Source organism: Sceloporus occidentalis, unplaced genomic scaffold, assembly GCF_023333645.1.
Source record: "Sceloporus occidentalis isolate IW3139 unplaced genomic scaffold, rSceOcc1.0.p SCAF_336, whole genome shotgun sequence".
Classification (NCBI taxonomy): Eukaryota; Metazoa; Chordata; class Lepidosauria; order Squamata; family Phrynosomatidae; genus Sceloporus; species Sceloporus occidentalis.
Genome location: NW_028317316.1, coordinates 505,184 through 518,324, shown reverse-complemented (window position 1 = coordinate 518,324; position 13,141 = coordinate 505,184). Strand labels below are relative to the sequence as shown.

The 13,141-nt window shown below is 43.6% G+C and overlaps 1 protein-coding gene and 1 pseudogene across 1 annotated transcript; both read left to right on the top strand.

The window, feature by feature from the left end:
• The first annotated feature begins 245 nt into the window (after window positions 1–245).
• On the top strand, window positions 246–5,239 carry LOC149274335 (UDP-glucose 4-epimerase-like). The gene is made up of 10 exons (XM_089505651.1): window positions 246–366; window positions 819–934; window positions 1,048–1,161; window positions 1,805–1,981; window positions 2,661–2,774; window positions 2,862–2,928; window positions 3,198–3,283; window positions 4,298–4,375; window positions 4,470–4,584; window positions 5,181–5,239. The coding sequence occupies exons 1-10, from the start codon at window positions 246–248 to the stop codon at window positions 5,237–5,239; spliced, it is 1,047 nt and encodes a 348-aa protein (XP_089361777.1).
• Window positions 5,240–12,099: 6,860 nt separating this feature from the next.
• Window positions 12,100–12,795, top strand: LOC149274334 (DNA-dependent metalloprotease SPRTN pseudogene; annotated as a pseudogene).
• Window positions 12,796–13,141: the final 346 nt, after the last annotated feature.

Sequence of the window (13,141 nt, the reverse complement as noted above, 5' to 3'; positions counted from 1 at the left end):
ATTAGTCTGTATGTCCTGTATTAGTATTCCTGAATACCGCAGCATCTCTCCCCTGCAGAGTAACATTTTATGACGGTCTGAGTTCCAGAAAACACTGCTTCCTTTGTGTTGCTTATGGCTCCAAGCCTGAAAGTTAAGGACTGGTTTTGTGTTTCCAATAAATTCTGCTACATGAGGACTGAGGTTTATTCACTGCCATCCCCTGTAACAAAATGTCTGTATTCTGCATTCAGATCTGCTTGACGATGGCTGAAAAGGTGCTTGTAACGGGTGGCGCTGGGTACATCGGGAGCCACTGTGTTGTGGAATTGCTGGAAGCTGGATACCATCCTGTAGTAATCGATAACTTCCATAATGCTATACGAGGTCAGTATACAGTGTGCCAGACCATAAACTTGCACTGGCACAAAAAATGTTCATTTAAAGTGATACTGAGCTATTGTACGCATTAAATGCATATGATGGCTAGTGACAGTTGTTACGCTGTTGAGTCAGTACTTCCACATTTCTGTTGCTAGTCATCAGACTGGAAACTGACCTACATCTTAGTTGTATCACACGTCTGTCATATGTCAGTTAAGCCAATGGTACCCCCCATAAAAAAGAGCAAATAATAATATATCGATCGTGTCCAGTTATTTATGACTTGTGCTCATTCTGTTGGGGTTAAAAAAAAAACACCCCAAAACCGAAATTCACGTTTCATTATAAAAAAATGTGGGAAGTATGGCTTGAAAAAGTGGCAGTACCCCCCAGCTTTCTTAAGAGGGTTGTTGAAGCATGGTGCCAATGTTTTTCCTGTATGTATTCTCCATAAGGGACCCATGGTCTTCCAGAAAGTCTTCAAAGGGTACAGGAAATCTTGGGAAAGGAAATTGAGTTTGAAGAGGTGGATCTGCTTAATAAGGATGCCCTGAGCAGCTTGTTTGACAAGGTAAGAAAGATTTCAGTTTAGTAGCTGTCTCTGTACTTTTTTTGCGTGAATTACTTTATATGCTTACTTTGGGACACTTTCTTGCTGATCTCACTGTCCGAACCTATTCACAGCACAAGTTCTCTGCAGTTCTGCACTTTGCTGGATTGAAGGCTGTTGGTGAGTCTGTGGAGAAACCTCTGCTGTATTACAAAGTAAACCTAACAGGCACCATCCATCTCCTGGAGGTGAGTGTACAGAAAGACAAGGCTTACTTTATATATTTCTTTATACGTATTACATTGTTACCTTATCTCATAAAATATATGCTTTTTTTTACCCATTGCCATAGAATCATTTGGTGTGAGTTGGTGTGAATGACCTATTTTGGCCTTGGGTGGGGCAGTTCCGTATTCTGGACTTTGTAAATCATCTGGTATGTGCTTTCAACTGTGGCCATGCGTGAGGTATACAAAATGGAGAGTCAGGCACTATTTGCTGGTTTGATCTGCTGGATCAGATTACAGGAAAAAGGTGCTCGGCAAAGTGTTTACCTGTTACAGCATAGAATGCCTAGTCACCTAGCCCCATAATACAGTGACTTCAAGAGATTACAACTACAGTGTGCACAAACTCTAATGGGTAACGGCACACTCTCAAAATGAATTAGGAGAAGGGGTGTTAAATATTGATTCTGTGAGGTTAAAAAAGGCAAGGGTTTAGCTCACTGTGGCTGTTCCTGGTCTGTTTGTGACTTTTACCCCCAATGTTAAGGGTAATGTGCCCTAAAGGCTTTGGATTTATTTGGAAAGGTATGCTTTTTATAATCAATGACATGGTAACTGGCCAGACAGAAGTTGAGTTGTGACCATCTGTATCCTCTTCCTCTAGGTGATGAGTTCTCATGGAGTGAAGAAGTTGGTGTTCAGTAGCTCTGCCACGGTATATGGTGATCCTAAATATCTGCCTATTGATGAGAGCCATCCAGTAGGAGGTTGCACAAATCCATATGGAAAAACCAAGTATTTTATAGAAGAAATGATAAAGGACCAATGCAAAGCTGAAGGGGTGAGTCTGGGTGGGAGACCCACAGCAAACGCATATGTGACGCAGATACGTATATGCTATATGCAATAGGGGCTGGATACAGTAGGATTGGTGGAAAGTTACATAGTTAGGTTACAGAGGTTTTTTAATATCAACCTGAAGGCTATTTTGAGTTGACCAGGCCACTCCTCTCAATTGCCACAAAATTAGCAACTTTTCTATCTGGCCAAATCCCAAGAAAAGAGTTGTCAGTGGCACTGAAAAAACAAAAGTGTCTCAGGAGGCCAAAGATCTTCATTACACTCAATAGTGCAGCCCACCTTGACAACTTACACGACTGACCGACTTCCCTTTAAGAATTAACTGGACTGACAGACCGGACGATCAACTTGTTGGCAACTATAGTTGAGTTAAACCCAACAGCAAACTCAAGACTCGCTATGTTCATCTAAACAAGGGCGAGCCACCTTGGCCATGTTTTCCAGGACACATACACATTTCGTGTGTTGCTGACAAGCTCATTAAATGATAAATGATAAATAATCTTTCACAAAATAAACATTTACTCAGACATACATCCTTCGTATTTCAGGGCAGCACTTTACATGAGCCTGTCAGCAACATGGGGGAAAATTACGTGTTCACGCTAACACTTGACATAAACTTGACATAAACTAAATGCTTCTCTACCTCCTTCTAGGACTGGTGTGCAATTCTTCTAAGATATTTCAACCCTATTGGAGCTCATGTATCAGGACGTATCGGTGAAGATCCTCAGGGAATCCCAAACAACCTGATGCCATACGTCTCCCAGGTACGCACAGCATGTACACCCAGATTCATGTGTATATTTGTTTTACATGCAACGCAATGTCTAACATGCCCTATGTATGACCCGCAGGTGGCTGTGGGAAGGAGGGAATATTTGAATGTCTTTGGAAATGACTATAATACGCCTGACGGAACAGGTAGGTTACCAACTAGACGTATTAGAGTTGCTGAATAACTTGGTTCCTTGTAAAAAATAATAAAAACAATGGCAAGATGTTTGGTATTTTTGTTTGTTTTTTAATTCCAGTATTGTCGTATTAGATTTTTTTATATAAAAGCCCTAGATAGTTCTGGATACCCTATTTACCAAGGGCTTCAGAAGCCGGTGTTTTGGGTAGCAATATGCTGTTCTCATGGGAGAATGGATAGCTAAATTATAATATACACAACATTTGTTTGTTTTCAGGGGTTCGGGATTATATCCACATTGTCGATTTGGCTAAAGGTCACATTGCGGCTCTTAAGAGGTTAGAGACTAGCAGTGGATGTAAGGTAAGGGCATCAAGACCAAAGCTGCATCTCCGTTTCTCTGAGCAGCGTACGTTTGGCTCAGGACTGCAGTAGCCACAATCAGCCAGTAGCAGCCTTTTGTCTTTCACTTCGACTTTACAACATTACTAATGTGAGAAGACACATGACCAAGGCTGCAAAACAGGAAGTTAGCATGCTGATGTTCTATTTCCTCAGCATATATTCTGTTGTGAAGCAATCATATTAAATGAAAACTGTCACATTTTAGATTACTTACAATCCTGATTTATATACATATACCGTATTGGCTCGAATATAGGCCGCACTTTTTTCCCCCACTTTAAGTCTTTAAAGTGGGGGTGCGGCCTATATTCGGGGTCTAGCGCCCGACGCCCGGGACATGCAGTCCCGGGCGCCGGGCAGGCAGCGGGGTTAGGATACAGATCCCCCGCAGCGGTGCGGGGAGAGACAGAGTGGCAGCATATCTCGGGGAGGAGGAGCACAGTGGCAGCATATCTCGGGGGGGGAGACAGAGTGGCAGCATATCTCGGGGAGGAGGAGCACAGTGGCAGCATATCTCGGGGGGGAGGACAGTGGAAGCATATCTGGGGGGGGAGGACAGTGGAAGCATATCTGGGGGGGGGGAGAGAGTGGCAGCATATCTCGGGGGGGGAGACAGAGTGGCAGCATGTTTTTTTTGGTGCTTTTTTAAAGAAAAAAAAATTTCTTTAAAAAAGCACCAAACTTTTAGGGTGCGGCCTATATACGGGGGCGGCCTATATCCGAGCCAATACGGTGTATGTGTATATATATATATATATATATATATATGTGTATATATATATATATATATATATATATATAAATATTAAACTTATTATTATTTTTTTTAATTGCCAGTTTCAGGCAGGATGAGGGTTTCATAACCTGTTTTGTGTGTGCATTTTTGCCATCTATTACTTCATTATTTCATTACTGTTTTGCATGTAACAACATGTTGGCCTTACATAACTTAATAGTAATAATATTGTGCAGGCATATAACCTTGGAACAGGCGTAGGATATTCTGTACTCCAGATGGTAAAAGCAATGGAAAAGGCTTCTGGAAAAGAGGTGAGTCCTAAAATCGATGAAAGTGAAAGACCTGACGCTGCTTGTACAGAAAGATATGACACGAGAATGACAATGAATGGTCCTCTGTTCCCAGGTTCCGTATAAAATTGTGGCCAGGAGAGAAGGAGACATTGCTACATGCTATGCAGATCCAGCTCTGGCTGCAGCAGAGCTGGGCTGGAAGGCAGAATATGACCTGGACAGAATGTGTATGTATTTTTTGGGGGGGAAAAAAGATGAAAATGTGTAAGGTGTAAAATTGCAAGGATTTATTCAAAGGTATGCAAGAATTTAAAATCCACTTGCTGTGACTCAAGTAAGAGTTAGTCTACAGATATGCAGCCATCTGAACACTTTCCATTTGTTTCCAGCCAGTAATCTTGACCCAGATGTCATTAGACTTTTGAGAACTCCAGACAAATAAAAAAAAAAACCCCATGTGAACACTTTTTTCCATCCAATATATTTCCTTATAATCCATTTGTTGATATGGTCTTCATTCAGCACTGACTGTACTATTCAGATTCCCAGTGGGACAACCACTTTTGCCTATGATTTCATGGGTGAAATCCAGAATTAAGGTTGGATCATTATTTGTTAGTTGCAAACTTTTTTGGGGGCAGAAATGTGCAGTTCACAAATTGTTTAATAAACTATAGTGAGACGAAGCTGAGCAAGCGATATCCCTTGATGGTGCACTTTACCCACAGCCATTATGGTGTGCTCTGTGCGCCAAGGCCGTTTTATTCCATTGTGTCCTTTGCTTTACATGTCCACCTTCTAATGGTCACAAATCTCTTCCTAGGTGAGGATCTTTGGCGCTGGCAATCCCATAATCCCACGGGTTTCAGCACAGAACACTGAGTCTCATGCTACATCATCCAGGAAGGACAGCCCTTTATCTCAACTATATTGTGTTAAGCGGAGTATTTATAACACTGTTGAAAAAATAAATCATAAAAATGTTATATTAATGCTAAAAAGAACACGCTCTCAGGTGTTCCTTGTGCACAGCAGGATCCATCTCAGTAGAATCACGCCTACCTCATGTACCCATCCACATGCAACCAACATGGATGGGTCTAGAGAGCAACCATTTTTTTTTCTTTAGAATTTTAGTTTCGTTACTGTTTTGGTAAATGTCAAAGCTTGTATTTAACATTCCAAGCAAATGTAGTCTTGTTTTTCTTAACTTAAAAGCCCCGTATGAAGATTTGATTAATTCAGAGTTTCTTGTGTCAGAGGTTTAACTTTGAATTGCCTTTTAATAGCAGCTGTTTGAAAGGGGGGTGGGGGGGTGGCTGAGCCACTTCCATAATGAAAATGTTCATAAAAATAACTGTGTATAAATATTTTTGCCATAAATCCATACGTCAGCATTTTATATGAAGGAATAAATTAAATACAAAACTGTTTATTTTTTTTTATTTTTTTAATCGGCTCACATTTCTGACAAATTCTGTGAGCCATCGTGTTTGTTACATAATTGCTAACCAAAGCCAATTTGACTCCTGACAGCACTAGTACAGAAGAATACACATTAAAGTAGTCTTGCCACAGATTGATTGTTTCCCTCTGGAATGCACGCTCTGTGTGCAATAACTCACTGCTGTCCATGACCACCTCAGCCTCTTTGCACTCTTTGAAACGTGGTTGACATCCTTCAACCTCTCCTGCTGCTCTCTCTTACAGTGGCCTTCACTTCAGCCACCTACACCTGGAGGCAGACAGGGGGTCAGTGTTGGCATTCTTCTCTCTCCTCGCTGCACCTTTCTATGTCTGCCACCAATTCCCTCCCTCTCCTTCTCGTCTTTCAAAATACCGTATTTTTCGCTCTATAAGACGCACCTGCTGATAAGACGCACCTAGATTTTAGAGGAGAAAAAAAAGGAAAAAATATTTTGAGCTAAAAAATGGGCTAAAATATTTATTACAATAACTGAATAAGCTATGAACACAGTAAGACACACACAGTAAGACACACACAGACACAGTAAGACACACACAGACACAGTGAGACACACACACAGTAAGACACACACACACAAACACAGTAAGACACACACAGTAAGACCTCCCTCCCTAACCCCCCTTCTCAGTATCTCCCCTCTAACTCCCTAACCCCCCCTTCTCAGGATCTCCCCTCTAACTCCCTAACCCCCCCTTCTCAGGATCTCCCCCCCCCCCGCCCCGGTCACTTACCTTAAACTCCTGTGTTGGAAGCGTGAGGCGTTTGTCTCGGGTGCCGGCGCTTCACTGCTGAGCGCCGGCGTCTGACGTCATATGCCGGCGCCCAGCGTAAAGCGCCGGCACCCGAGACAAACGCTTCCAACACAGGAGTTGAAGCGCTGAGGCAGGCGGCGGTGGCGGCGGCTGCCGCCAGCAAAGGATTCCTGTATATCTGTCAGGCAGAGGGGCCCGAGAGTTGCCGAGCGGTTGTCTTCAGCAACCGCTCGGCACCCCTTGGGCCCCCCTGACTGGCAGAAATCCAGGACTCCTCTGCTGGCGGCCGCCGCCGCCTGCCTCAGTTGCGACCCCGGATTTATCGGCGTATAACACGCAGGTAGGGTTTAAGCTCCGGATTTTAGTTAAAAAAGTGCGTGTTATACGCCGATAAATACGGTATATCGTTGCCCCCCCTCCCTCCCTCCCTGCCTGCCTGCCTGCCTGCATGCATCTTCGCTCCATAAGACGCGGCTGATTTTTCATCCTACTTTGGGAGGAAAAAAACTGCGTCTTATGGAGCGAAAAATACGGTACACTCTCTCTGTCTCTTCTACCCGATTGCGTGGTCAACTGGCCTCCTGGCCCCACCTCCCAATTATTGGATTACTTTGCTGCATGGCTCTCGCACTATATTTCCTCCACCATCCCTACAGAGGATATAAAAAGTCTACACACCCCTGTTAAAATAAAAAAATATTGCTTACAGATATACTCCGGTCACTTCTCTCCAGTATCTCCTCCTCCTCCTCCAGTCCTGATGCAGCTACAGCTCATTATAACCATACACTAGCCTCAGATTCTAGATGTCTAGAATAAGATACTGTAACTGCGCAATCCCCCTCACCGTCCACCTCAGCCATGGCATTTGACACAAACCTATCTCTTCCAAAGGTGTGGTTATGTACAGCCGAGAGCCTGTGGAGGAAGTCTCGTTCACCTGACGACTTCACTCATTACAAACTCATGCACCGTTCCTATACATCAGCCCTAAATCGCTCAAAATCAACATATTTTATTTCATTAATCCCATAGCCCTAAACATCTGTTTTCCACCTTTAACACCCTGCTCTGTCCCACAGTACCCCCATCGTCCTCCAACTTCTCTGCTCAAGAGCTTGACACCATCAGGGATAACATCCTCCCGCTCTGTGTTAATCATAGGCATATAGGGGTTAAAAGGTATATCATGGGACAGAGTGGCATATAAGGGGGTTAAAAGGCATATCATAGGAAACTCTGCCTTCAGAAAAGCCTTATGCCACCCATACAACACTCCCCCTCCCCCCGACTTACTAGTGCTTCTGACTCCCTGGTGGGGGCAGCGGGTCTTCCGCCGGAACTTCTATGAGCACCGGAAGGTCATGTGATACCGGTGCTGTGTCATAGAAGCTACGGCGGAAGTACAAGCATCGCTGCGGGGAATTCTCCTCTCTGGCAACAGGGGAAGGTATGTGCGATGTGTGTAGACAACCTCTGCTGCTGCCGGCACTTTCGGCGGCGCTCGGTGATAGACGCCCGGTGTAAGTGCCGGCAGCAGCTGAGGTTACCAGACAGGAAGATCCAGGTCCCCTGCAGCGCTGCGGGGGATCTGGATCTTAGTCTCATAGTCAGACCTCATTTGAGCAGGCAACCTCGATTATAAGACAAGGGGTAATATTAATATGTATTGGCAGCAGGGTCTAATATTTATATATATTGGCAGCAGGGTCTAATATTAAAGAATGAAAAATATCTGCCAGTTCATCTGTTATTTTTAAATTAAGGTCTTTACTTCAAAGAGATAACTCCATACTATGTAGTTAAAAATGCATGTCTAATGCATATATATATATATATATAGTGTATATGAAGCGTTTTATAATTGCCCCCCACCCTACTTTGGTCCCTGTCCCCCCAATGTGCCCCCCCTAAATATGAAAGCTGGAGACACCACTGAGACCTCGCTCTCCCATGACAGCATGGAAGAAAGAAGATGATGTATGATGCAGGATGATTGAAGATGATGGAAGATGAGAAAGGTAAGAGATGGGAAGAAAGGGTTGTAAGGACTGTGTATATGTGTATATAGATAGATAGTATGTAGTGAGAAAAGGGGTAGTAAGAATACTGAAATAAAGAGTGAGAATGAGTGAGAGAAGGAATTAATGTGTGGATGAATAGTGTGAATGAGTGAAAGAATAAATTATTGTGTGAATGAATTATGTGAATAAAAGTGAATTAGTAAGTGATTGTAAAAGTGTGGAATAAAATGTGGTCACCCTAGTGTGTGTGTGTATGGGCAGTGTATGTTTATGGGCAGTGCGTGTGTATGGGCAGTGTTTGTAAGCTAGTGTGTGTATATGTGTTTGTGTAAAGTCAGGGGAGTGTGAGGGCGGTGTATGTGTATACATGTGTGTATGGACAGGCTTGTGTAAGGGCAGTGTATGTGCATATGTGTGTTTATGGGCACATGGGGGGGTAAAGGCAGTGTGTATGCGCTGTTTGTGTGTAAGAGCAGCGTAGGTATTTGTATGTTTGTAAGCTGGTGTGTGTAAGGGCACTCGAGTGTAAGGGCAGTGTATGTGTATATGTGTGTGGTTATGGGTAGATGTGTATAAGGGCAGTGTATGTGTATATGTGTTTATGGGCAGTCGTGTGTAAGGGCATTATATGCGTATGTGCGTGTTAATAGGAAGATATGTGTGGAAAGGCAGTGTGTATTGTGGACAGGTGTGCATAAGGACAGTGTAAATAAAATAACCTCTGTAAATAGCTGAGGGGCACAATTTTCCATTCTTGCCTCGGGCGCAAAAAGGAGCTAGCTACGGCTCTGATGCCTTATGACCCCCAATATGCCTTATAACCCCCAATATGCCACTTTGACCCCAGATATGCCTTATGACTCCCTATATGCCACGCTGCCTCCCTGAAATGTCACTCTGCCCCGTAGAAATGCCTTATACCCCCCCTATATGCCACTCTGCCCCCAGAATTACCAATGCATCCCCAGACTTGTCCCTTGTGCTCCAGACTCCCTAGTGTCTAAAAGGGCAGCCGGTAAACGTTTGTGCGATGCGCACAGACAACCTCTGCTTCTACCCGACACTTCCACTGGAGCTTTTTTGATGGAGCACCGGAAGGTTATGTCATGCCGGCGCTCCGTTATAGAAGCCCCGGCGGAAGTGGAGGGCATCGCACAAACGTCCACTGGCTGCCAGAGAGCAGGATCCAGGTCCCCTGCAGCGCTGCGGGGGATCTGGATCCTAGCCATGCTGCTTGCCCGCAGCAGGGTAAATGAAACAAAAAAACACCCGCCTGGCCCAGCCCGGACTGCATGACCGCGGCGTCGGGCGATACGAATTGCACATCCCTGTTAAGGGGTTAGTAATTTGCTTCCATTTATCTTTTTGGGGGTAAATTATTATTTTTTATTGTTTTGTATATGTGCGTGTATCGGCAGGCGTATGTAAGGGCAGTGCATATGTATATGTGTGTGTGTGTGAAGGCAGAGTATATCCGCAGTGCATACGTGTCGAGGCATTGGACTGCACTAGACCTCTGAAGGTGTGCTGTGGTATCTGGAACCACAATGGTTCTGCAGGTCCTTTCAGTCCTGTAACTTGCATCCTCCATTGATGCATCCTGCTGCCATGTCTCCTCCATACACGTGATGTGAAACAAAATGTGATTCATCAGACCAGACCACCTTCTTCTGTTGCTTCATGGTCGGTTTTCATGCTCACGTGCTCATTGTAGGGGCTTCCGGCAATGGACAGGGGTCAGCATGGGCACCGTGGCTGGTCTGCAGCTATGCATTCCCATACACCACAAACTACAATGAGTGTGTTCTGACAACTTTCTATCAGAACCAGCATTCACTTTTATTAGTTCGTCTGTTGGATTTGACCACCCAGCCCAGCCTTCGCCCCCATGTGCATTAATAAGCCTTGGCTGCCCATGACCCTGTCACCGGTTTACCACTTTTGCTGCCTTGGACCACTTTTTATAGGTACTGAGCACTGCAGACTGGGAACATCACACAAGATCTGCATTTTTGGAGTTTCTTTAACCCAGTTGTCTAACCATCACAATTTAGCCCTTGTCAAAGTGCTAATCACTTTAATTGTCAGATCCTTACCCTTGCTAAGTTTTCCTGCTTCTAATACATCCACTTTGAGGACCAAATGTTCACTTCCTGCCTAATATATCCCACCCACTGACAGATGCCATGATAACAAGATTATCAGTGTTATTCACTTCACCTGTCAGTGGTCATAATGTTTTGGTTGATCGGTGTGTGTACTGTATGTATGAGCAGGCCTGTGTAAGAGCAGTGTATGTTTGGGTGTATGAGCAGGCACGTGTGTAGGCAGTGTATCTGGGCATTGCATATGTGTGTGTGTGTAAGGGCAGTGTATGTGTATATGTGTGCAGGCTTGTGTAAGGGCGGTGTATATGGACAGTACATATGTGTATGTATGGGTAGGGGTGTGTAAGGGCATTGTATGTTTGTGTATGGGCAGGCATGTTTATGGGATGGGCAGTGTATGTGTATGTATGTGCTGGAATGTAAGGGTAGTGTAGCTAGAGGTGTGTAAGGGCATTGTATGTGTATATGTGTCTGTATAAGCAGACTTGTGTCGGGCAGTGCATATGTGTGTGTATGGACAGGCAGATGTAACGGCAGTTTATCTATATATATATATATATATATATATATATATATATATATATGGACAGGTGAGTGTAATGGCAGTGTGTGTGTATGTGTGCAAGCAAGCGTGTGTAAGGGAAGTATATGTGTGTATGTATGGGCAGGCATGCGTTAAGGCAGTTTATAGTACATGTATAATGTTATGTACAGTACGTGTATATATAGGTGTGAGGCTGTACCCTTACCACAAGATGGACAGGAACAAGGTAGGGTGCAACATTTTATTCTGCCCCGTGTGACTGTAATTCTAGTGATGCCACTGGATCCTTGAAAAGAAGAGGTTTGATATTCAGTATGTATTATTGAAAAATTATTTTTAAATCCGAGGTTTTTTTATTCATAATTATTCTATCTTTTTAAATATTATTCATGTTAAATGATGGCTTATACACACAAAAATCGCATGAATCGAAAGCCCTATCTCTCCTTGAGGGGGGAAAAAAATAATGTATAAATTGTGTGGATACAATAAATAGCAAAAATGGAAATTGCGATTGAACAAGGTAAAAAAAGGCAAAAAAAAAGCTTTGGACAGAAGGGTGGGAAAAACCCTGGCCATGAAGGTCATAAAGCGCAGCAAAGTTGGTTAAGTTGAAGCATTCAACTTTTTTTGCAAAATTTTAGTGAGTTTGTGTACGCAGCTTAGTGCTGGGTGAGATCACCACTGTGCATGGAAGTCAATAACTCACTATGACATCATACTATCATAAGCTTCTACTGTCATTCCCTTTGCTACTTGATTATTGTGAGAGGGAGCTGTTGCGTTGACAGACTTGATTAGCTGTGGAAGCTTTTCCCCAGTGCGATGGATTATTTAGATCCTGAGTACTTATCAGTTGTCGATCCTGCTTGGGAGGTGCTGGACCCAAACCCCAACCTCCAGGAATTGTTCATGTCGTTTAATCGCATGTTTTTCAAGGGAAAGTTGATGTGGGTAGACGTAAAATGGAGCCGCAGGATGACACTTAAAGCCGGGATTTGTCGCTACAAGGTAAATGAAGACCTGTGCACTATTTATATCAGCAAGCCACTATTAAGCTTGAGATCAAGGAGAGATCTTGTCGAGATCCTTCTCCATGAAATGATTCATGCTTACCTGTTTGTAACACACAAATACAAAGACGAGGGAGCCCATGGACCGGAGTTCTGCAAACACATGGAGCGCATAAATAACATCACTGGCGCCAACATTTCCATCAAGCACAAATTCCATGCAGAGGTTGCTGCATGCAGAAAACACTGGTGGCTCTGTGATGGACCCTGCAGGGCTTGGGGGCCAAGGTTTGGCTTAATAATGCGGGCAATGAATCGGGCACCCTCTGCTCGGGAACGTTGGTGGTCACACCATCAGCTTACCTGTGGGGGAACTTTATCTAAAGTGTATGAGCCCGATAACTACGTTCAAAAAGGGAAGAAGAGGAGTGTCAGTTCACCAACCGCCAACCCAAATGACAACAGTGACCATCAACTGCCTAGCAAGAGGGCCAGAATGGACGAATAATTCATTGATATGTTGTAACATCTATACATACTGATCAGCACATGGTTCTTTGTGCTACTTAGTTACTTTGAGTTCTACTTGTTCTTGATTGTCATATATATATATACCAATTAAATTGTTTAAAACCCAAATGAAAATTTCTATTGAATTCCTTACCATACATATATGTAAGTGCAGAATTTCTGCTAAAGACAGGCATCTTTAATAATTTTGGGCTACACTCATCCCCAACAAACATTCTCAGCGCTAAGGAAAGATGAACAGGCGGTACTGGGTCAATTTAGGTCCAAAAGAGAGGCAGTCCCGACGCTTGGGAGGTATGATTTATGTGATTGCACAACATTTT